The sequence below is a fragment of the Balaenoptera physalus genome (genome assembly GCF_965194825.1).
Source record: "Balaenoptera physalus genome assembly, chromosome: 17".
NCBI classification, from domain to species: domain Eukaryota; kingdom Metazoa; phylum Chordata; class Mammalia; order Artiodactyla; family Balaenopteridae; genus Balaenoptera; species Balaenoptera physalus.
Genome location: NC_138895.1, coordinates 11,544,440 through 11,569,616, shown reverse-complemented (window position 1 = coordinate 11,569,616; position 25,177 = coordinate 11,544,440). Strand labels below are relative to the sequence as shown.

General features: G+C 40.9%; 2 protein-coding genes across 5 annotated transcripts in view; one reads left to right on the top strand and one right to left on the bottom strand.

The window, feature by feature from the left end:
* The window catches only part of LOC309646905 (uncharacterized protein), a gene marked incomplete at its 3' end in the record, with an annotated part of 286,525 nt that overhangs the window by 47,861 nt on the left and 213,487 nt on the right, over positions 1-25,177 (bottom strand). For 3 of the 4 annotated variants that reach the window (XM_082433726.1, XM_082433731.1, XM_082433734.1), the window contains one exon: positions 9,014-10,280. The exons of the other annotated variant lie outside the window; for it this stretch is intronic. Coding sequence is in view for 1 of the 3 variants with exons in the window: in XM_082433734.1 (XP_082289860.1) it covers positions 10,265-10,280 (16 nt within the window). Of the gene's footprint in view, positions 1-9,013; positions 10,281-25,177 lie in introns of those variants that run through there. 4 annotated transcript variants of the gene reach the window in all.
* The window catches only part of LOC309646916 (uncharacterized protein), a 192,871-nt gene that overhangs the window by 17,155 nt on the left and 150,539 nt on the right, over positions 1-25,177 (top strand). Inside the window, exon 2 of the mRNA XM_082433759.1 lies at positions 13,682-13,748. Coding sequence (XP_082289885.1) covers positions 13,682-13,748 — 67 coding nt within the window. The remainder of the gene's footprint in view (positions 1-13,681; positions 13,749-25,177) is intronic.

Sequence of the window (25,177 nt, the reverse complement as noted above, 5' to 3'; positions counted from 1 at the left end):
GTTCCAAACTAAAGAACCAGCCTGAGGTGCCTAGGTAGTCAAGAGGCGCTTGCAGCGAAAGGCAGCTCACCTCAGCAAGGAGATGATGGCGGCCAGTGTTTGAGCTGCACATTGCGGTGCATTTCCAGGCTCCCTTTGATGAGGAGTGATGTGGCCCAGAGGCTGCACACGTAAAGGCACTGGGGCAGCTGGGGTGGGGTGTAACATGGGATTTGGAACAACAGACTGGGATGGAGACCAGTGTAACGATGGGGACTTGCTCTTCTGGAACCTTAAGCACATCACTGAAAATTTGGGGGGTCTTAGTTACTACATCTGAAGGAACACTGGGGGTCATAGGAACACTTTTCCTCCGTGCCTCACACGTTGTTCTGAGAATAAAATAAAGCGATGAGTGAATATGCAATTGAAGACTCTAAAGTGTATATAAGTATGAATCACCAAAGGACACAAACTATTTTTAATATCAAACAAGATCCTGATTTGCCTCATTGGCTAGAAGGGCTAGTGGATATAATTTGTTTCTATAACTAAACCCAGACTAGATCTCTGGAGACCAACCTTCTTTTAACCCACCTTGATGTTTTAATCCACTGAGTTATTAATTTAATCCAATTGAGTTATTCTCAATTCCACCTAAGTAGATCTTTAATGATTGCATCGCATTCCTAGGCTTAGGAGAGGATCCAAACCCATGGGTCTCTTCAGTTTAATGCCTTTGTCCAAAGAACAAAGAGGAGACGTTAGTTAATAACTATAGTCAGTGTGCCTCCCTCACCAGGTTAGGGTATAGGATGAGGTCACAGTTATTTTATTATTCAAATTATAATAACTGCATTTCATCCAATTTCCTCTTTCTGGTGATGTTCCATGACAAGACCAAGACCCTTAGGAATTTGCTCAGTCCAAAGAGCTTAGTCTGCATAGACATATCACCTTACAGAGGAAGAGACTAGAACATTCGGCCAGACTGCAGAAGAGCCCCTTTCTCTGCTGATGTTCCTGCATCAACAGCAAACCCCAGAAGTTTAGAAGCTGACACCCTGCCTATTGACATACCACTCTGTCAGGATGGTCATGGGGTCACTGGTGGTTTCTCAGCATGTGGACCAGGGAAGGGGGGACAGCATGCCCAAGCCTCCAGGATTAGAGTCCCCTATGAGCTGCTCTCTCGGCTCTCACACCTGTAGCCCTGCCCTGAGCACACAGTAGTTCCAGAAGGGCATTGAGCCTTGGCCACCTCAGGGCCTCGGGCCAGTCCTCCTCTCTGGCAACCCCGCTCCTAGAGCTTGGTTATCAGTTTTGGACCCCCTTTTCCTTCTAATGACTTTCCTCCTAGGAAGTCCTTTGTCTCTCCTGCAAGCAGCCTCTGTTGGAGTCACCCTAGCCCAGGGGTCATCCAACAGCCCAGGGCCACGTCCAGCCTGCCGCCTGTTTTTGTAAATAAAGTTTTATTGGAACACAGCCATGCTCATTTGTTTCCACATGATCTATGGCTGCTTTCGTGCAGCAGAGTTGAGGACCTGTGATGAGACCCTGTGCCCACAAAGCCTAAAATTGTCATTGCCTGTCCCTTTATAGAAAAAAATGTGTGCAGACACCGGTGACCATCAGAAGTGTTCTAGTGACATTGACTATCAAAGTAAGATGTCCTTGGTCCTGTTTCTTTCCCTCCTACAAGGTTCTATAGTCAGATAAATGGGTGGATGTAATTAATGCATGTGTGAGGGATCACTCCAAAGCAGCCACGCCCCAGGTTCTTGTCAAACCACCGCCGTCACCAATTCATTTATACTTTTTCTCCAGAGCAATGATTCTTTTTCCCCCCAGAACAAAGAAGATGAGCTCCTAGTTGACTTGATATCTCCACTCCCAGAAATAGAAATAGGTAGCCAGTTTTAAATAGAGAACAGTCTGACTCATGAGTATCCCAAGCACACTCCCAAGGAGAGGAAGTGCTCTCATAGGAAACAGCCAATGGCTTCTCAAAATAAATAAGTACCAGTAATAATAGTGGCTTTAGGTGACTTTGGACCATCCAAAGATCAAGAGACATGAAATCAATCTTGAAAGATTTTGTGAGCGGTAATCTTTATATTGAAAAACATTCATGAGATAAGCCTAGATTTTAAATAGCACTAGAGTTATGTTGACCCAACTGATTAAAAACGAGAATATTCACAATGTAGCTTGGCTTTTCCTCTCTCCCTTCAAGAGCCTTGTTGTACAACAGCCTGAGCTAAACATGCTGTGTCAATCTTATCTTTTACATTTCCCGGGTGTTTTCTTCTTAGATCATGCAACAACCCTGTCATTATTTTAAATATTTTTGCCTGTAAATTTCAGAATACTTGATCTGATTTTAATAGGACCCATGTGTGAAATCCTTTATTTTTTTTTTAAATCTATCGCTCTAAGTCTTTCTGCTCTTTAGTACAGCACAGCTTGGTAGCACTAGGTACGTCTTGTTGAAAGTATGTCCATAAATATGTCCCTTGCAGCACGGAACAGCTTGTTAAATTGGCAGTCCTCAGCAGTTTGCCTAGAAAAGTTTGCCTCACTTGCGATAGTCCAAATGTAGGGCAGAACACAGCGTAACTTTTTATCTAATTTTACCAATTGACATATTCTTCAAATTTTTAACTACCTCGTGTCTTTTCCTTCCAGTGCCACCACCTGACTTGAAAGTGGCTAAATGTTCTCACAATTGCCAAACGTGGATAGGGAAATTACCTTTTATTACTGGGTACTAATTTGGAGGGAAATTAAGGAAAAGAACGCCGTAATCTAAAACAGGATGCTAACGCCACTGTGGGGAAAGCATCCTGACAGGCTGAGGCCACCGATTTCTATTCCTGAGGTCGGATTGGTACCGTTCTTCCTTATGGCAAGGGTGGGGCTCGCCAGTTTTAGTCTTTCAAGTTTTATTGGTATACTTGATTGGTTTACAATACCTGATGAAACCCCATTATTGATATATATTTTATATATATACACACACACTTTGGTATTTTATTGATGTGTTGATATACTCTGATTTTCATCTCTCTCTGGTTAGGATCCTGTTAGAACTAGGGAGAACAAGTATGGAGGACCCTCAGTTCAAAACTTAATGTCACAAGGATGAGCCTCAATGTCACAGCTCTCCGCTCTCACCTCTGTGAGAGGAAGCCTGCTTCTCTCCGTCCCTAGGTGTGTATCAGCAACACCGCCTCTGTTCCCAGGCCTCAGAACATCAGGGAAACCTTCCTCGTCAGCTTGTAATCGTACTGTTTAAAATTTGCCAAACCTTGTCCTGGGGGGAAACAGCACAACAAAAGAAGACGAGACAAAGCACGTGTCTGAATGCAGCACCCGCGGAGGGACTCGGAGCTTGGGATGGAGCACAGCACAGTGGCTGTGTTCAGGGACCGTTTTGGTGGCCACACCCTCCAGATGGTCCTGCGTGCTTTCGGGTGCGTGGCCTGAAGTTAGAATGCATTTTCTGTGCTCAGCTCCTGTCTGCAGATTTTACCTCCCAGTAAAAGATTTGCCTATTCCTGAAGAATCTATTACTTTCGGAGCCATTCTTGAAGAAAGCCTTTTTAAAAATTCAAAGTGGATTTTTTAGAAATGACACCCGACTTTCTATTGTCTTCTTAAACAAGCTTTCCTAGCTGCAGGTGGGTAAGGACATTTTCATGGGTGAAAGTTTACAGTCCACACTTCTCTGAAGATTAAGAGAGAATCTGAAGCTCTGTTTTCAGCATTTCTCAAAAGTGGGGTTTAAGTTCCTCTCATTTCAGAATCACCTTGGGTAGACATTACAAGTGCACATTTCTGGGGTCCACTTATAACTCAGTGAATCAGTTGCTAAGGTAGAATCTAGGTGATTCTGATACACGTGAAAAATTTGCGATCATCGCATCTATCGCCCTGTACGTAGCTGGTGTTCAACACATTTTTTGTGGAATGAATCAAAACAATTCAAGGGAAGAAAACAAAATCATTCAATCAAACACAGTACATTCTTTTTTTTAATTAAATGTCCTTCAGGCTTTATGTTGATTTAACCACGTTAAAACTGTGACCAAAGACATTCTAAATTGTGGATCTGTGGATGATAATTGAAAGAGAAAATCTCTTGGCTGGTATCTTGAAGAACATTTTCTTATATTCCTGGAGGGGTATGTAAAGCACATCTAAAATAGCTATTCTGGATCATTCTACTTTTTTAATTAAAAAATTTAATTATTGACAAAAGCTATTTGCTGGAATTGTGTAAAAAATGTTTACAGATGCCTTAGGAAGAAAACAGCAGAATGTGGAACTAATTGTGTTGATTCAAGATAATTATGAAACACAAATGACCATTACTTACAACAAGTCCCCTGATGATCAGCGGTTGACTCCAGGGATCAGGTGCAAATGAAGGAAAATAAAAAAAGAGTGACGATATATTTATGTGGTTATAATCGAACTAGAAATTGTGCCCTATCCCCAAGTTAATAAAGGTCTTTCATGACATTTCAGTATTCAAATTATACATGCTATATTGTTACTAAGTAAAGCTTTTTTTCTAACTTCAAAGGAGCATAGTTTTGTTTTTTTTTTAATCTTGACTTCTTATCACATTGAATTCTGGGAATAAGAGGTGAATGAGTTTTCTATTTTCTGACTTCCCTTTACAGTGGAAAGTGACATATTTAGGTACGAATTGTTTTCATATCTTTTCCATCCTAGGTGGTCAGTGGGCTTTTATGCCAGTATAGTAAGAAGCCCAGAAGAGATCTTCTGGATGTTACAAGATGTCTTGGCACAGAAGTCCTGAGCAACTCGAATGTGATTTAGATCACCACTGGGACGTGCAGCAGACTGTCCCCCACCTACATGAACTTCTTGGTCTACTGTGTTGTGATCATCCTCTATTTAGTGTGGAAAGGTGGAATTAAAAATGTAGAAAAGGCCAGAGGCTTCAAGTGGGAATCGCCACTGACAAGAAATGCTAGGGGACCGAATGTGAGTCTTCAATTGAACAGTATCATTTAAAAGAGAGAATCTTCCACCATTGCAGGAAAATACCAGGCTTCGTTTCACATTACTAACTGAAAGAGAGCTATAAATCAACGTACAAGTTCTCAGACCAACATTGTCTAAGAGAAATAGAAGGTGGGTCACAGATGTAATTTAAAATTTTCTACTAGCAACTTGAGAAAGAGTAAAGAGAAACAGGTGAAGTTAATTTAATAACAATATATTCTGTCTAACCTAGTATTTCCAAAGTATCATTTCAACATTTACTGAATATCAGAATTATCAATGAGACTTCTGAGATTCTTTTTATCTTACTAGGTCTTCACATCTCAATTTGAATTAGCCACATGTCAAGTGCTCAGTGGCCACATGTAACTAGTGACTGCCATATTGGGCAACTTAGCCCTGGACTGGTAATTCTGCAACCACATATGAATTCTCTAAGAGGGACTCTTGTGAAAAATGAATTATTTCGAAGGCAATACAGTGTTGTCATTTGCATTGTGATCTCCGGGCCTGAAGCTGTAAGCGTAAGTGGATAAGTGACTAGAAGAAGGAGTGAGAGTGGGGAAGTCTACTTTCCATTGATATACGTGAAGGGTGTCCTTGGGTTTGCCCGGGCTGCAGAGGCTGAGCTTTTCCAGAGAAGTCTTGTCATTTGCTGCATTTACCAGGTTGGGCTGTCAGCCATTGCAGTTTTCCGTGTTCTATGGGCCTGCAATACTATTGGATTATTGGGTATTACTCTAAGATATCTTTACTGGGTGTTATCCCCCTTTGCTGCTTCACTTCATCTTGCCATCTAGCAGCTGCTTATGCATCCTCTGTTAAAGATGCTGAGCCTGTGGACTGGTCCCAGTCTAGGCTCTCAGTGTTGACTGGTAACCGGAGAGATGTCTCAAGGAGCCAGGTGGGATGTTCATGGCAAATCCAGGTGTCACAGGCAGAGTAAAGTTTAAGCAGTACCACAACTTAGTGTTTAGCTTTTAATCTCAATCTCAGGTGTGCCTCAGCGATAATGTCCTATTGCCCTAGAAACTCACCAGCTTTCTTGGACTGTTGTAGTTTATTTCTGGATTTCAAGTACAGAAAGTTGTTAATTATACTTCTTAGTCCATGACACCATATCATTGGTTTGCACAAGCTTCTCTCTTGACCTGTCTCACTTATATGTTATCTATCTATCTATCTATCACCTATCTATCTGTCTGTCCGTCCATCCGTCCGTCCGTCCATCTGTCCATCTGTCCATCCATCCATCCATTCATCCATCCATCCTTTTATCTATCTACCTGTCTATCTATCGGTCCATCCATCTATCCATCCATCCATCCCTCCATCCATTCATCCATCCATCTTTTTATCTATCTATCTATCTATCTACCTACCTACCTATCTACCTATCTGTCTATCGGTCCATCCATCTATCCATCCATCCATCCCTCCATCCATTCATCCATCCATCTTTTTATCTATCTATCTATCTACCTACCTGCCTATCTACCTATCTGTCTATCGGTCCATCCATCTATCCATCCATCCATCCACTCATCCATCCATCTTTTTATCTATCTATCTATCACCTATCTATCTATCTATCATCTATCTCATTTGGCCTCCATTTCTCAGTTGCTCACTGCCATTCTCATTCGTCCCCCTACCACGAGCAGTCACGTGAAGGTGTTTGATGATATCCTTTTGTTTTCATGTGTTCTTATAAAACATTTGTTCATGTATTCTAATTTATACAAGTGTCATTATGTTAGATAGCTCATTCTGTTTTCTCTTTATTATGATTACCTGTTGTTTCTAAGACCTACCCATGTGGCTTTGTAAACATCGGCTCTTTGCTTCTGATGGCTGCAGAATACTTTACAGTTGGCATCTACCATGTTTTACTTACCCACTAGTGACAGACACCATGATTTCCTCCCACCATCACAAACAGCACTATGATAAATGTCATGGAACATGCCCTCTGGTGTGTGAGAGTATTTTAAAAAATTATATTCAGGAACTGTACTGCTTGTTATAGTGAATGTTTAATTTAACTAAATATTACCAGGTCGTTTCCAGAATATCTGCACCAGTCTATGTTTAAATCAGCAGTCATGTGAAGGTTTCCAAATACCCATATGCCCAATAATAATGGCATTATCCAGCTTTCCAGTTTTAATCAATCTAATGACTTTCTTGAACTTTTTAATGCTATTGTGTCAAAGTGAATGGTAAAAACATATACTTGGGAAGCAAAATTAGATGATAAAGTCCAGTTTTCTATTCCTTTTTCAAACATTTGATACATGCTGGTTGCTGTAGTACTAGAGGCAAGTAATTCACTAGTGTCAGATTTTAGAAGAACCATAGGCTGATACAAGGAAATACACTGAAGATGTGTTGTGGCCACTAGCCACTTCTGCGTCTCAGCCTAGAAAGTGGACGAATGCATTCTTTAATAGTCACAGGAAGCCTATTCTTGGTCTGGCTGGTCTTGGGGAACTGGGGGTCCTCTAAGGATCAGTCAATTCTAAATGAACCTCAAAACCAATAAAATGTCTATAACCCACTTCTGCTTTCTTACATTCTTTAGAAATCTGCTCCAATAGGTCCTAGTAGCATAACTCAGGAAAGATTGTCTATGAGGACATTGTTAGCATGAGTCAAAGGGAACAAATAGGATGCTGAAACCAGATGGGCAACGGGGACTGACCTAAATATTAAGCTGTCTCTTGGGCACTGAAAGAGTGACCAGTATGTAAACAACAGTGTGCAATGGGTCACAGTGAACTGGAACAGGATCTAGGTCAGGAAAGATGGTCTAATCTGATGGTTGAGGTGTGGTTGGAATCCGCCAACGATGGCTATTCCAGAAGTTATGAGGATGGTAGTTTCTTGGGAAATCTTTCTGTTTTGAAGGAAGCTATAATCGTTGACCAAAGGTATGGAAAACAGGGTCCAGGACCATCTAAGAAAGGACTGGTAAGAGCTAGGCAGGGTTTAGGGGCTTAGTCAGTTGGACTATGACTTGGAGGGCCTGGACATTGGAACTGAAATCAAGCCTGGTTATTTAGTCTGAGCAAATGTAGATAGTCTTAGAGAAGATCTGGTGCTCGATGGCCATTTGAGGACTCAGAGCCCACCCTAGATCCCAGATTTATGAACGTGAAGATTTGACCACATTAGACATCACTGATGGGAGGAGCCAAGCTTATGTTCTCTCCTGCTCAGAGCTTGGATGGAGCTGAATCTGCTCGTCTAAACTCCCGTTGCCTAGAGGCAAAGGGCTAGTGAAACAGACTGATAAGAATCTAAGTTCTGGATCCAATGTAAAAATGGGCTGTAACACCCTGTAGTATGGATTTCCAGTTTGGCTCTGGAATTCATTGGAAATAGATTTCAAGATCTTGAGATTTCCTAAAGGTCACTCATGCACTTTTCCCCCTTCTGATACTTTACGATCTCCTGTTCTCTCAACAAGGCCTCTCAAGATTATATCAGCATATATGGCCTTTTTCAAGAGTCAGTAGAAACTCAAAGGAAGAGGTGGATCTGAAGCCAGATGAACGGGCACCACCACAGTAAGAGGAGAGTGGGGTGGCTGTGACCCTCATGCATTATCCTCACTAAGTATGCTTTTGTAATGGTCTTTTGAGTCTCCAGGAGTGAGCTAGATGGAGATTGAGTGACTTCACATTGCTTTTTGGCAAGGCCTCAGCATATATAACATCCATGATTCTGTGGTCTCTTTTATGGACTCTACATGGAATGTACCAAGGAGATCTCTGGATCATTTTATGGTAGTCCTATTTTTAATATTTTGAGGAAACACCATACTGTTTTCCATAATGGCTGCAACATTTTGCATTCACACTAACAGTGCACAAGGGTTTCACTTTCTCCATTTACTTGACAACACTTGGCTTTTGTTTTTTGATAACAGCCATACTGTTGGGTGTGAGGTGATATCTCATTGTGGTTTTGACTTGCATTTCCCTGATGATTAGCTGAGCACCTTTTCTATACCTGTTGGCCATTTGTATGTCTTCGTTGGAGTTACTAATCAAAGGGCATAAAGCTTCCGTCAAGCAAGATGAATAAGCTCGAGAGATCTGCTCTTCAAAGTTGTACCTAGTGTCAGCAAGAATGTGTTGTACCCTCAAAAATTTAAGCAGGTAGAGCTCATGTTAACTGTCCTTACCACAATAAAATAAATTTTTAAAAAACAGAAAATTAAGTGACTTAATTGGAAGAAAAGAGAAGGGAGGTAACATATTAAAAGGGCAAGCAGATAAAAACACAAATGTAGAAATGTAGAGGCCTGAGTGGGGGAAAAAAAGAAAAAAAGAACTAGGAGAGATAGGAGAGAGTAATGTTAGTAAAGTCAAGGGAACCAAGACTTTGCAAAAAGAAGACACAAAGTAGAAGGTGACCAATTAGCATAGTAAGGGCAGAGGGCAGATATCAATGGTTAAAAAGTAAACGGGAAATGAAGAACATGTAAAATTGTTAAAGATGGGAAGAGAAAGGGAAGTAGCTGGGGGCAAAATAGGATTGCTACTCTGGTTGGATCATTTTAAATCATAGCATCTTGATGTCCATGCACTTAACAAACTTTCAGTAAACAGTTGTTGAATGAATGAATGAATGAGTAGATGAATGGCAGAAGAGAGGGCTATTAACTTACATGCCATGTAAAGGCAAAAGAGTGCGTCTGTTATTCTGTAATATGAGTAATCATGATTATGAGAAGGTAAGAACAGGGTCTAAAGACAATCAATTAGAGGATATGTACAAAAAGAAAAACAACACTGCAAATGGCACAATTTATATGCATAGTCTCTTAGATATTTATTCATAATTAGTTTCATTGTAAAATAATTTCAGAAATGATCTTACACAGTTGGTAAACACCGCTCTGTGGGCTTTTACGAGAGCCCTTACTCATAAAAGTAAGGGCTGGAGCAAAAGCACAACGGAATCATGTCACAATTTGTTACCAATATGGGATTTATCGTCAGGCACTCACTCCTCAGCCCCACAGTTCATTCATGGAGGTGGCTGAAAACTGTTCTCCATTTCCCAGTCAGTTTTTTAAAGTCTTAGAAGAAAATCTGCAGAAAATCCTAAACCTCCCCTTGCGACTTTGGGTCACTCTCAGTCCGGAAGCTGTAATGGGGTCTGTGGTCCTCAGGGCCCCAGCAGTGGTCCTGCCCTTCAAAATCAGGAGTCAGCTCATGCCTAGCTGAGGATGTCAGCGGGGAAGTTCACTGTCAAAGGGGTACGGCATTAAAGATAATGAGTCTAAATACCCACAGGGATGAGATCATGTAGCAAGTCATAAATACAGAAGCCAATACCATTGAGTAGAGGGGAGAGAGAGCTGGAGCCGAACACACAAGCCAGGGATGTGAGACATTTGTCTACCTTATTAAAATAAAGGACCGAAAATACTAGATTGTGCCAAATATGTGACACATATTTGGAAGGTGCTGAAAGCCTCACAGAGGTTGGCAGACTCTGGGGTGGGGAATACAGTCAGATGAGGGCTGAGGTCGTGGCTAGTCGTGCTGGGGCCAGAAGCTCCCCTTGCCCTACCCGCATGTGTTTGAGGCAAACCTAGAAGCGTAGCACCTCCATCCAGACAAAAATAAAGTCAGGAGAGGGATTCTCCATAGGATTCCTCCTTTGTCTGGTTACCGAGCACCCAGTTTTTCCAGGCTTCACGGAAGACTCAAAGAGCAGAGGCTGCACCATAGCCCAGAGAGCAAAGAGCAGAAAGGAGCCGATCGAATCTCTGCCTCTCTTCCCAGACTGGCACTGACTCTGGAGCTGCCCTCAAGGCTGAGAGGGGTCTTCTTCCTTTGCCTCATTTCCTCACATCATGGGGAATTAAGGGATAAAACAGACTTTCTGCTTTTAAGGGTTGGCCAGTACTTGAGTTAGACCAGATCCCCTTGACTCATGTTAAATTAGTAAGTGAAGAAGTACTCGAGTGGCAAATTAATGTCGTCCAGCAGGTTTGCCTTTCCAGCAGATATCAGTGAAGGTTTTTAGAGGCAGGGGATAATTTTCATAAACAACTGACACAAAAAATATTTCAGGCAAATAAATTTACAGCACATTCTGGGCTATAGACATTAAAAACTTCTGATTGGCCTGATACGTACATGTTTCAGTTAAAAGTAGGTGGTCAAATGCACCAAGCAAGCAAGTCAATCGGTTTAAAAGAATTTATTTTTTTACTTTTTACTTTCCTTGGGTAGCAGATGAATCATCACTATCCTCCTTCTAACTGCCTCCGCACACTCTCTTATCTCATTGTTATTATTTGAATTTGGTGCATAATGATAAAGCAGCCTCAAGTCACTTCAATTCACTTGACCTGGCCAGAGCTAAATGCAGGAACAGTTGAAGCGTAGGCCACGGACTGAGATTATAATGGAAGGATGTTCATTTTCCTGTTTTTGTGATTCTGCAAAGATACTTAGCAATTTTTTGCTTCTGAGATAGTTTTCCAAGTATAAAATAAATATCTGATTTTAAACACTTCTTCTCCAGAATGAAATGAGAAGCAAAAGGCAGTATCCATTAATTTATAATTAAACTGGTTGGGAAAAGGGAAGCACATGCTAGCAGATTGGTCCTCCGTGACTGATACGCTCCCTGCTGCAGAGCCACTGCTGGAGGATGATTTATGATTTTTCCTAATGTTTCTCATTCTCTCGTTTCAGCTGAGAAGGTCACCCACAAAAGACAGGATGTGGGAAAGAGGTGGCACAATTTGACTTTGGGTGGCTGCCTTTTTCTCCTTCCTTTCACTTAAATTTCGGTATTTACAGCTTACCAGTCTTGAATTTGACACTCAGCAGACGTAAACTGTATTCTTGAGAGGATTAAAGGATTATTCACTCACTAACTTAATCAGATTAATCAGAGATTTTGAACAAGATATCTAATGCCATTCACAAGATGAGATGTGTGATCACTGCCTGCTAGTTGAATTTGGTTTGAACACACACACACACACACACACACACACACACGTACATCACAAATGTACATGCACTTACGCACACACAGATATATACACACTGATTTTTATTTTACTCATGATTTATTATTGAAAAATACTTTTTTATAATCATGTTCAATTAGCTTCTAATGCCTACTTTATCTAATGACAAAAAGGAAAGGTTAGGTGCCTGTTATGTTTCCTAATGTTATTTAGATTTGAATTACTTTGTTCATTATAGGTAATTTGAATTTACTTTTAGAACTGCATTTTTATAGTCATACCTTTCCTTAAAAGAACCTCTGGAACTTTTTAAGGAGAAATAATTATTTCTATTGTTTACATTCATATGAAGTAACCCTTGAAATTTGACTATCACTAAATTAAATTACAGTACAAGAATAAGAAATATCCTGAAAAATAGTGTTATTGTTTTTTGTTATTATTATATCAATTATTGCTTTTCCATTCCTATTAGGAGCTTAAATTCTATTCTACATTTATTTTAATAAGCTCCTTTTTCTGCAGAAACAGGAGGCAGCAAAGACCCTTTGTACTGCAGACATATTAAACCAGGATTGGGACCAACTGTCCCATTGTATGAACTCTTATTTTAAAGCAGCCTGAGTTAAGCAGATTTTGTTGGATTTACTTTTATTTGGGTCTTATGCTATTTGGGGGATAGACATTGTAATATTGGAAATATTCTCAAAGAGAGGAAGAAGCAAAATTAAAATGTGAGTCCTATTCGTCCACTATATTAATCAGAATCACTTGATCCAGGAACGCCTGAAACCCCTGGGAGCAGAATTTAGATGTATCTCCGTATCAGCATTATGGTTTAGAACACAGTGAATTTTGATGTCCTTGCTTTCCAGCTAGACTCGAAGTTATTTCTGACAGTTGCACATTTATTATAAAGTCTTCATTAATCTGTTTATAACACTCATGAATGTTTGGTGGTGAAGCTGTCTTTAACATATAACACCAACACCTGAAATTTAAGCCTGTAGAGTGCCTCATATTTTTCAAAGACTTCACAGATTTGATCTTTACAGCAACCCCATGAAATGAAAACACATTCCGACACCTATTTTACAAATGCAGAGAGAATACGTGCTTTACCCAACGTTAAGTGATGGAATTAGGACCAATATCCAAGTCTTTTCATTTTGAGTTCAAAATAATGCCACTCCTTTTCCTATTGTACTTTGAGGTGTTTTCCCAGTAACAGCTGTGGGTTTGGAGAGCTCCAGCAACACCCACCCTGCATGAGTGTGTTTGTGTGTAAGCATGTGTGTGTGTGTGTGTGCATGAGAGAGAGAAGTGACACAGCTTAGCAAGTTTATAGGTATGGTTTGTAGCAATGAAATAAAATAAACAATAGTTCCAACTTAGCAAACATTGAAAACCAAAAACATCAAATAAAAGTGAACAATGTATTTTGGTCAGTTTCCTGGGCTTCTGAGTAGCAGTAAGATTTTATTGCTACATCACAGCCAAAAGTTAGTAAAGGATGAAATCATGAGCTGCTATTTCACAGGCATCAGAGCACTCGGAATGCTGGCTAAGTTTTATAGTGCTTATAATTTGCCAGGCACCTATTATCTCATCTAATTCTGAGATGGGTGTCTTATTGTTTCCCCCTTTTTTCAGGTGGAGAAGCTGGAACACAGAGAATTTCAGTAACACGGACAAGGTCACGCCAGTTACCAAATGGCAGGTGAGTGGCGGGGGTGTTCTCTTCCTCATCACCCGTCCCCTTCGCTCCATCAAATATGCATTGACCATTCTGGCTACTTTACAAAATATGATTTCTACATTGCCACCTAATAATCTTAATTATTGCATTGTGTATGCATTTGCGGCACTATTTTTTAACAGAAATGGTGACGTTTGTTCTGGCCTAATCTGAGTGGTAAGATGCTTTAAAGGCTTAGTACATGCCAGATACATGTGAGGTGTTTTCCCCTTCATGGCAGTTAATCCTCACTTGGGAGATTGGAATTGTCTTGCTCATTAGCAGACAGAGAATATGAGGCTGGGAGAAAGTAAGCAACCTGTCCAAGGACAAGGCCAGGTAAAGAGGCTGCAATTCAACCCTAGCCTGATTCCATGCCCTCCGGCCTCTCCGTGCACCTGAAGCCGAGGCCAGCACTGGGGCCACTGCGTTGAGCTTCTGACCCCAACCTCACTAGAAGTGCCAGAATCAGAAATGGAAATAAAAACATTCAGTGTTTCAGACTTGCAGCATTATCTTCTTCCCAGGTGGGAGCCAAGAAGCCTTCCTGTATCTTACGCACAATTCATCAACACTAAGTCATCAAACCTAGTTTCCCTTTCCTTTTCCTGGGCCTTAGCAGTATTTTTCACCTTACAAGACCACATTTTTCTTTTTAATCAGATGCATTATGTTGTTTCTGATTATCTTCTTTCTTTTTGAAGACTGTGAGCTGTATTTGGTGATTTGGTTTTCAATGTGCCTCCCTATACATGGTTTTTGCTCCAAAACCACAGAAAAAGGTGATGTTACAAAGGTCAGGATCATCTGTTTACCCAGGTAGAGCTAATCCCAAACTTATTCCTCTCTGTGCTGGGTAGAAAAATGAGATATACTGAGGAGAACGCTGAAAGTCCGTGCGTGTGCTTGAGTAACAGTCTATCTGAGGTTAATGTTCAGGGAACAGAAATTCTTTTTGATAGGCATGACTGCTTTTTCTTGTTTGTGTCTTTAAATATCACTTGCAAAATATCTCAAGTATAGTGAGCACACAAGCCTATCAAATATACACATTTCCTGCACACACTCAAATATTTACACAGTGTTATGGACACACATTTCCTGATGCCCCAAAGTAAAAAAAAAGTTTGAGTAAGAGTTTACCATAAATCCCTCCTCCGAGAACATTTGTGTTGGATTACACACTAAATTTCTTCCTCTTAAAAATATTTGGTAGTGACTGTATTCTATTATAACAACTGTTTTTTTAATCGTAGAAAATGTAAACAAAGTAGCACCATCATGGAAGTTGATGGATTGAATGGTTTACCAAAAAAATAAAGTTAGTCTGTTTAAACGTTATTGTCTTCTATTCTGATATCCACTGGAAAAGTCCCTCATGTGTCAACCAGCATGTGGAATAACTTTTGGACTTGTGTTCGGGAAGAGACTTGGACTCTGTTACTTTGGGAAGAATATGGGTGTGTAAGCAGCTTGTTAGTGTGTGTGTGTGTGTGTGTGTGTGTGTTTTCCCGGTGGGATGCCTTATAGTCATTTTTTTTCACAACTACTCTGTGGTAGCTTATCCTGCACTGCCAACAAAGGCTGATACTTCTGGAAGAGCCAGGCCCTTGAAAAATGGTGTGTAAGAGAAGGCGGACTTATCATTTCACGGATAGAGAAATCCCACGTCATTTTAACCTAAACCATAAGGTATTGTGTGACTGTGCAAGCAGGCACAAGGATCACTTGGATTTAGTGTCTGAGCAGAGATATTGGATTTCGGTAACTGCGACCATCGGGTTATGCAGGGGAACAAAATTTGGCATCTACCCATCCCAATGTTTGTAGGTAGAGGGCGTGTTCCCAGAATAGGGCTCTCCTCAGAGAGAACTGCAAAAGAATATGAGCTAAGCAGGGTGGGAGGAAAGTCAGGCGAGACTTAAGGATGAGTCCCCTCTGTGTCCCACTGTCCCTGCAGGGCCCAGCAAACAGTCTTTTACTAAACATTTGTTTGCTTTTCCATCTCCATGTCAATTGCCTTTCTCCTCTTTAAAGACCCAATCCACTACCCCCAACGTCCTCTTTTATCTTTAGCTGAAGATGTTATTTAGGGTGAAGCTTTCAGCCATTTTGGTGAGTTACTCAGTTTTCCTGGGTCTCTCCCACATATACGTGTTGTTAAACTTTTGCTTGATTTTCTCCTTAATCTGTCTCATGTCAGTCTAATTCTTAGACCAGGCAGAGGAACCTAGAAGGGCAGAGGACAATTTCTTCCTCCTTGACAACTAACATGGCACTTATTCTAAATGAATGACCCTTGTAGGCGAGATTTCAAGGTTATAGGTCACTGGAAACCTTTCCTTGGTTTCTGCATACAGCTGCTTACTGGTAGGGGCTTTCCCACATAGCGGGGGGCTCTTGGTGGCAAATCCAAGCACTGCTCTCTTTCCGTCTCTCTACCATGTCACTTTGTTTCCCAGCCATGGCCACTCCTGATCTCTTACAAAATCAACCCTGTTCATGTTGCATGTGCAAACACGCTTGTTTTTACCTAGTGCCACAGCCAGGCGAGTTGCGGGTTCGAGGAGAGAAAGGAAGGCAAGGCCAGGGCTGGCTTGGCTGGACCATCTTCCTTTCCCGGCCTCGGCTGCTGGAATTGTTGTTTATTTTTTTAATTTTCAGAGGTAGGCCGATGACAGCTGAAGAAGACTGTATTTGCTGAGGAGCAGCATGATGGTAGAGAGGAGCAGAGCTCCTGAGGGAGACCTAATGGTTCCTCTCCTTCCTGCACGGAGATAAAGACTTATAATAAGCGTGCATGTTCGCCATCTGGCTCTGCGCATGTGGTCCTTATGGAGCGGAGCGCAGCACAATCTGTAAATGGTCAGGAGCCATGGCGCTCTCTCCAGAGAATCCACGATGCAATCAAGGTGACAGATGGCATGGCCACTGCTGTGGCCTCATGGAGAAGATCAAAATCACCTTCAATAAACTCTGACTGAGATGGGCATGAGCACCTCAAAAAAGTCAGTTTGTCAGTCAAACTGCGACAGTGAGCGGCATTGGGGACACATAGCGGCCAGCTCTGTTTTCAATCGTTTCCGTCTGACTGGGCCTGAACTATGATCTTTCTCAAATTGTCCTTTCTGTTTAGCTGAAGCAGCCCAGCAAATTGCCAGATTCGTGGCTTTATTGAAGAAAATTGAAAACACGATGTCCTCAATTCTGGGGCCGCGCGGCTGGCAGGGACTGGGACACCCACGCGCTTGCAGAGGGTGGACCCCCTGTCTTCAGCCCAAGTTCGCTCAACTTCAGGCAGATTTTTGGACACAGAAAATAAAATGCAAATGTGTGCCTGGCCCGCGAAGCTCAGCTGGCAGTGGCTATGGAAAGGGTGTTAGGTGTCCAATAAATGTGTGTAGAATTAATAAATAAATGGTTGAAAAGAGAAAGAGGAAGGAAGGACGAAGGGAAGGAAAGAAATGATGTCTCAGGGTTGTTAGAACTATGTATTCTAACAGCAGGCTGCTGCCTCCATGACTGATCTGATATCGGTTTCCATTTCTATGCATCTTTATTGCATATGGGTTTCTGTGAACTTGAAGCCTTGGACGTAAGGTCAATGAAACGCAGACGTATTATTCTGTCCTAAACAAATTATAGAGAATTTGTAGGGGTCAGCAAGTTTAGACAAATTTCCATTCCTCCCCTGCCCCTCCACAGTTAAAAATTTTTCAAAAGCTCCAATGGCTTATAAAAGTTACCTGTAGTGGGAGAAAAATATACCACTGTCTTTTCAGAGGTAAGGGCACTGATTTCGGGTCAAAGATGATGGATCTTAATGAAGGAGCTCTCTCCCTCCCTCTCCCTCTCCTCCCTTGGCAGAGTTCCACTGTTGTTCTTCCTCCCAAGCTCCAGGAAATGTAGATTTCAAGCAGAAGTCGACTTTTCCAACCTTGTGTTTCCCCAAGAACTCAGCATCTTTTATCTGATACCGGTGTTTTATGGTATAAGCCTGTGAGGAGACCTCAGAATTCCCACCTCCCATTGATTTTCCTGCTTGACACTGTCATCGCCTGGTTTTGCATACTTGCTTTATTGAAAATCCAAATCCTGCTCCTGCCCCGTCCCCATCCTGTACGATGTAAATTATTTGTTTGACAGCTGAGAAATATCTTATTGTTGGGTCCTGTTCTCTCATAAAGTCTATTCCTCTTGCAGGTGCTTCTGAATGCTAATGTCCTGCTGGAGAAATTTACAAACATAACTAAAGGGCTTCATCCCTAATCTGTGTACACCAAGTAAGACAAACTATTTAAAAAGGGCTCACATTTTGAGTGACAGGAATAGCAAGAACTTTGCGTAGGGACTGTCTTTTTACTGGGCGTGTAAGTGTAGCTGACTTGTTACGTATGCCAGTTAAATGCGGTCTCCTAGGAGCAGAGGACTAAATTTATTCAGCAGGAAATATCTATTGAGGGCTGAACACCTACTATGTGTAGGCTGTGCTAGGAGCTGAGAAATAAATCTTCATGAAGGAAAAGTAGGTATGAAGTGGCATGTTTATGGGCACTGCGCTCTGCTGCTTCTCCCCTCGGTCTGGTTGTCTGGTGAGCAGGCTTGGCATCCCCATCCGGACGAACATCAGGGCCCAGATGGACATGTGGCTGGTGGGAGCATGTGCCCTGTCCCAGGAGACGCAGCGTGTACTCTCTGTCCTAAACTTTGGCTCCCTGGAATGACGGGCTCTGTAATAGACAAGTTCATCAACATGGCCACAAGGAGGGGTGGCAGGACGGGTCTTTTCTGTCTTTCAGCAGCAGTTTCTGGCCCCAAACTCCACTTGCTTCGAGTAGTAACGCTTCAGAAAGGCAAATGGGTCTAACCCTTCCCTTAAGGGTGAAGATTGGGGAAACTCAACAGGGGCCAGGTGTTAAGGGAGCTTACAGTGGAACGTGAAGGCTCTGAGACTTCCATGTAGCATGAAATTTAATAATCAGAGCTTGGCCTCCATTCAGACAGTGATGTCCTAGTCTTCTCTGGAGTGGAGTGTTACCTGATCAAATGCAAGCTGAGTAACCATAGATCGTTACTGTCCTTTACGTGCCATCACTCTTAAATAATAAATTGCTTCGAGAAAGATTCTCTTGTGGTAATTTAAAAAGTTACATCTGTCAGCAGAGCTGTTCCTTTAGAACGCTGCACGTAGGCGTTTGCGGCATCTCCCTGTGAGGGCAGCAGGTAGGGGGGGACGTGTGGACCTTCAGGGTCACCAGCCCCTGGAATTCACAAAGGAGCAGGCACAGAGAATGGCCTGCAGTCATAATAAGGACAGTAGATCCAAGATGGACTAAGTAATTTTTAATTGTGGAGAACGCTTTTTATTTTTTGAAAGATACATACAGTGTTGAAAGAAGTTAAGCAGAAATTTAAGAACAAGGACACAAAAAGATAGGCAATCTTACTGAAAACTCAGATCTCTGAAGCATGCCACTGGGCTGAAATGGCCTTGCCGTCAATAATAGTAAATGAACTTTAATTTCCCAAGCCCTCTATCCACTAGGCTGTTCGGACTTCTCTCCAACAGGGCTGTGTTCTCTTATGTCAAACAAGGGAGGGGATGGCTCACTACAGACTTTCATCACTATTGTTCAAACAGCCCAGACATAGCTCTGTTGATTTTGAAACCAAACAGTGGAATGCTGTTTCACGTGTTCAGATGTCGCCGTATGAGCACGCACCAGCTCTAACTCGGGTATTTGGAGGCTATTGCATTTTGGGGTCAGATTCCAGTTCAAGCCCTCAATGTCTGCATGTTTTCTGTCCTTTCATATCTGACCAAGAATGATGGTGAGTGAGGATGCCACCAGTACATGGGTGCTTCCCAAACTGCTTGCGTGTTTCTGTTCCGCTTCCAGGATTTTTTATAACCAGATTTGTGACTTTTAAAAAAATCCTCTCAACAAAATATTTCTGTTATAGCATGATGTCTTGCTTAGAAAGGTTAATAAACATTTTACAGAATATATTCCTGTTGCGTTCCAGTGATTCCTTGACACTCATGTTCATCTTCTTCAGGCTAGCAGTGAGCAAATGGTTCCTGTTTCCCACTAGATTCCTCCGCCCTCTCTAATGAACGAGCTGTTGATTTGATTTCAGTGAATTCTCTTTGGTGAACAATCCACTCTAACAAATGCTTTCTTTGGCCATAAACTCGTTTCTCCTCCATACAAAAATGCTCTGTCTGGGGTATTTTGAGCTGATGTAGGGCATAATTCTTTTCTTGGGATTCTTGTAGTCAGCAACAACCTGCTTTCCTTTCTCCCCCAGGAGATTTACAAAATCCTTAAGGGAGTTTTTTCCACACTTCTCCATAAGTGTCTGAAGACTCAAACAGCACTGTCCAAGGGGCATTTAATACAAGCTACAAATGCGAGCCACCTACGTAATGTTTCCTTTTCTAAGAGCCCTCTTTTTAAAAAGTAAAAAGAAACAAATGGAATTAATTTTGATCATAGATTCTGTTTAACTCATTGGATAAACAAAATGTGGTAGACCCATACAGTGGAATATTATTCAGTCATAAAAGGAATGAAATTCTATATACATGCTACAACACGGATGAACCTTGAAAACATGCTGAATGAAATAAGCCAGATGTGAAAGGACAAACATTATGTGATTCCACATACATGAGGTACCTAGAGCTGTCAAATTCATAGAGGCAGGAAGTAGAATGGGGGTTACCAGAGGCTGGGGGAAGGGGGAATGGGGAGTTAGTGTTTAATGGGTACAGAGTTTCACTCTGAGAAGATGAAAACACTCTGGAGATAGATGGTGGTGAGGGTTGCACAACACTGTGAATGTTCTTAATGCCCCTGAATGAGACACTTAAAAATGGTTAAAATATTATTTTATGTGATGTATATTTTACCATACACACCCAAAAAAGGATCAGATCCTTCTTTGCTCAGAAGCTACCATTGTCTTCCCGTCACACTACAAACAACATCCAAATGCCCTTTCCATGATCTCTGCACCCCTGTGATCCGACCTCGACTTCTCCAGCTACCTCTTCTTGCCTTTGCTACTTACAAGCCATGTGACCTTCTGTAACTTACTTAACCCGCTTAAGCTTCAGCTTCTTTATGTGTAAACTGGGGATAATTCTGGTATCTATCACCTGCATGGGATTGGTGAGGATTAAATGAAATAACGCATGTAAAGTGTTTAGCACAGTGCCTGGCACACAGTAAAGTCTAAATAAAGACTAGCTATTAAAGTTTGTGGATGCTATGTGCATATTTATTTTCACATGAAATGTTTAACACATTATTTATAATTAATTCCTATATAAGGTCTGGAGAAAAGATACAGCAGACAAATGACTGGTGTGTGAGTAGAGATGGGGTGTTTGTTAACAGGGTTAATTGTTGAATGGTCAGTGTAAACATCCTGACATGGGGATTAGGAGAACGTGGTCTAAAATTAAAACAAACACAGGGTTGAAAATAAAGCTTTCTCTAGAGCAGATTATTTCCATGTAGCCAGGACTTCAGTGGTCATGTTCTGTTGATCTGGTTATGGGACATTTTTCAGGCATTTTGCAAAGCACTCAGCTATCGGCAGCAGAAAACTGAACCGTATCAGAAGTATCAGGTATTTTCACAGTTCAACACTTTCCTGCAAACCACATTTAGAGAGTCCATTGTTTCACAAATATAGGTAGATGCAGCTTGCATTCACAAAGAGCTATTCATGAGGGAGGGTTCATTGGCCCCCGGCTCACCTCAGTGACCCTCACTTCACCCTCACCTGCAGCCAGCAAGTACCACTGAAACGCCTGACCTGGGCCGGTGTGGAAGTGGTCAGACAGGTTTACCTCTGAATGTGACCAAATATTCTTGTTTTCACTGAGATGAAAATTGGAATCAGTACAATGTGGTTATGTTATAGTTTTGTTTTTTTGTTACAAAAACTTAGAAGCAACCCTTTGGAACATTTAAAGGGTAATCATTTTGTTTACTTGTGTAAGCGTCATGAATGCAATCTAGCCCTGAACATCTAGGATCTGGAGACCTTTACTCTCAGTCTCTCAGGGCTCCTTCTCCGCCTTCTTCTATTGCCTGGCATTAGGCAATTCCCTCCAGAGTTGGGCAGCAACAAAGGGACAACAGAAAAACTCAAACTAGTTGAATTAATTAACAGGTTATGAGGAAATGGTGAAAATATGCCTAAAATGAAGTATTAATTCTGTGATCTATTTGAATCTTAGAAGCAGCCTCGTGTTCTTCTAAAAAATCACTAGATTATTAAAAAAAAAAATCACTAGGCAAAAAATGGAGAAATGCACCTCCAGATCCTTTTCTAGCCAAGTGTCTGGCCAAGTATTTTCTCTGTGGGCCTTGGTTTCCTTCCCAGTTAATAGTAGTATTGCTAGTTCTATAAGAAGTGTTAGCTATACTGTAACTTTTATCATCTTACAAGCTAACTAGGAATCAAACACCCCAGAATGAAAGTTTGAACTTCTTTACCCACTTCTCCATTATCTTTACCTTGAAAGGATGGGAAAGTTATTTAACCTAAAGCATTACTATCCCACAAGACTACTGTATTCATAGATTTGCATGTGGGTGGTAGCTGAGCACAATTTTACATCTTATTCTGACAATTCAAGTTTTAAGCAGTTCATTACTAGTAAGAAACTGTCAAACAGACAAAGGATTTGAAACTCTTTGAAAAATGTGAAGGAACAGTTAAGGGCTGAATTAGATGAACAAAATGAGATCTGTGTTTTAGCTAGTTTACTGGTATTTCACATTTGTTTGTATCTCTTAAATTTGGCAATAATTGCAAAAAAAAAAACAAAAAAACTGATCCCGACTCTATTTTGCAGATAACTAAAGAGTTTCAAGATGCAACTTAATTTTATTTATTTGTTGGCTATGTCAAAACTGTAGCCAATAAACATTTTATCAAAAGGGTATAATTTCCATAATTGTTAGGAGATTTCATTATCAGAAAATACACAGTGTAGGCAGAAGATTTAGGAGGCTGTTTATAGAAACCTTGAGTACAGAGAGTCAATTATAAAAAAGCTATTTTATATGAAAATAAAACTAATGTTATTGGGCTTGCGAATTCGAAGATGTAACAGTTTTGGTTTTATATTTCAGTTGATGACTGGCTTTTACATTGGACTATAGAATAATGGAAGAGTGAAGAGTGTGGAACTGTGGAAATTTGTGGAATACCTGAGGAAATTATTTGCTTTTTATTTTTGTCTTGTCAAAGGAAAGGTAGCCTTCTTGTCTGTTTTGCAAATAATGAGAAAAGTGAGAATATGCACAAACATGGGAAAGGAAGCCATCAGGTCTAGAATTCAATAACTCAGTCTCAATTTTTGGAAAAGATTTCTCTGTTTGGTGTTCCCTGCCCAACAGACCAGAGCCCCAGGGAAGGGACCGCAGGAACCCTGGCCTCCAAGCACACGTGTGGGTTGTTGCTTGGGGTGACCATCTCTGGGTGCACACCTAAAATCTGTAAAAGGCTGTCGGAAAAACAATGACAACGAAAACACGCTCCTATTTTAAGTATTTAGGCCTGTATATTCAGCTCCTCTGAATAGGGTACAGCTGTTTCTACAGTTTCTTCTAGTGGCCAGCGCAGGCGGGGACCACTGAGTCTTGTGTACCTCAGCCAAGTGCAGCAGAGGAGTACTTTTGGTACAATGAAAGGCGTTTCCTCTGTCTGACAATCCTTTTGTGTGCACGTCTTCCAGATGGCCATTTCTCCAGGGGTGAACAATATAGCAGCATAAAGAAGATAAAACAGTATTTTCTCCAACCTGTATCCTCCCCAGCCTACTCTGTTTCCCCTTTAAACACATTAAATACAACTAGAAACTGTCTTCTTTCAGAAGATTTTGATTTATTCAGTGTGTTTCTTAGGGTTTGGAGGATGGATGCCCATAAGGCATATAGATTTCCTCTTCCAGATACAATGAACTTCATACTTCAAAAGAAAAAAGAAAACCAAAAAGAAACACTTGAATAATATGTGATGAGATTTTTCTAGTGAGTTGAGGAGAGCCCAAATGTTTCTGGGTGATAGAAATCTTCATTCTTATTCCTATTTGGTTAGCTCCTGAGTCTTCAAACTTATTTAATGTATTCATTTCAGAATGTTTCTTTATTAACGACTTTGAGTGAGGAATATGCATCAGAGAGAATGCAACATATTAAGAGAAAAATTAAAGCAAAAGTAGATAATGGCATTAATAAATTCATAGCTTAGCATGCTACAAATTTTATGTTCTTACAGATTCTCTTTGTCGTACAAACAATAATGAAGCAATATTATAAGCATAATATTATAAACATATTATTATAAACATAATATTATAAACATAAGTAAGCAAATGAACAAGTGAGGTATTTTAGACACGTAATTATTACCCATAATTATTGATATTTTAATTATTTTAATTATTCAATGTATTTTAGATTATTAGACTGCAAAATACACATCTGAGCTACATACAAAATTGGTCTTTATTATAAAAGGAATAAACTACTTTTCTATTTCAGAGAATTTAAAAAGTTAAAATATTGAACTAACAAGTTGAATAATACAATACATTTTGGAATGGAATAGAAAAAAACTAAAGAATCAAAAGGCTAAATTTACACACACACACTTTTTCTTCCAATCCCCAGTTTATAACATCAAAAATATAGTTTTCTTTCTTCCTGTGCTCCTTATCCTGAGGAGATACCTCAGGATATCTGAGGGGATGAAACAGGGACCCAAGAAGATGAGGATGAGAGCTGATTTTGGTTAAGGACAGAGAGGAAGATCAAGGATTCCCAGCTCTAGTCTGGACTCTACATTGGACTGTCTGATCCTGTGTGAGTCACTCACGCTTGTTTTTTGTTTACTGGGATAGTGGTGTGTAGGGAGAAGAAGCACGGGCTTGAGAAATACATATACTTCATTGGAATCTCCATTTCAGTTCTTACCGGCCATGCGACCTTGGGACAGGACTTAATCTCTTTGAGCCTCTGTTCCCTCATTTACAAAGGGTGACTATCAATAGCCACCCTCCAAGGTTGTTTGGAGAATCCAATGAGATTATATAGTAAAACACCTAACACAGCGTTTGGTACGTGGTACATACTCAATAAGTAGAGCTTTTCATTATCTTCAAAGTAAGTGGTGAGATCAGTTCCCTCTGAGCTTAGTATTTCGTGATTCAGGAACTGGTTGACGAGTATCCACATTTTGTCTCAGCAACGAGTAATTTGCTGATGCCTCAGCCTCATCACGTATGTGGTAGCTGTGCCCTAGTCGAGTTCCTGGTCACATAGGGCAGATCATGTTACAGGCACAGACACTGGCACGGATGAGTTTTGTGCCTGGCATGGAAA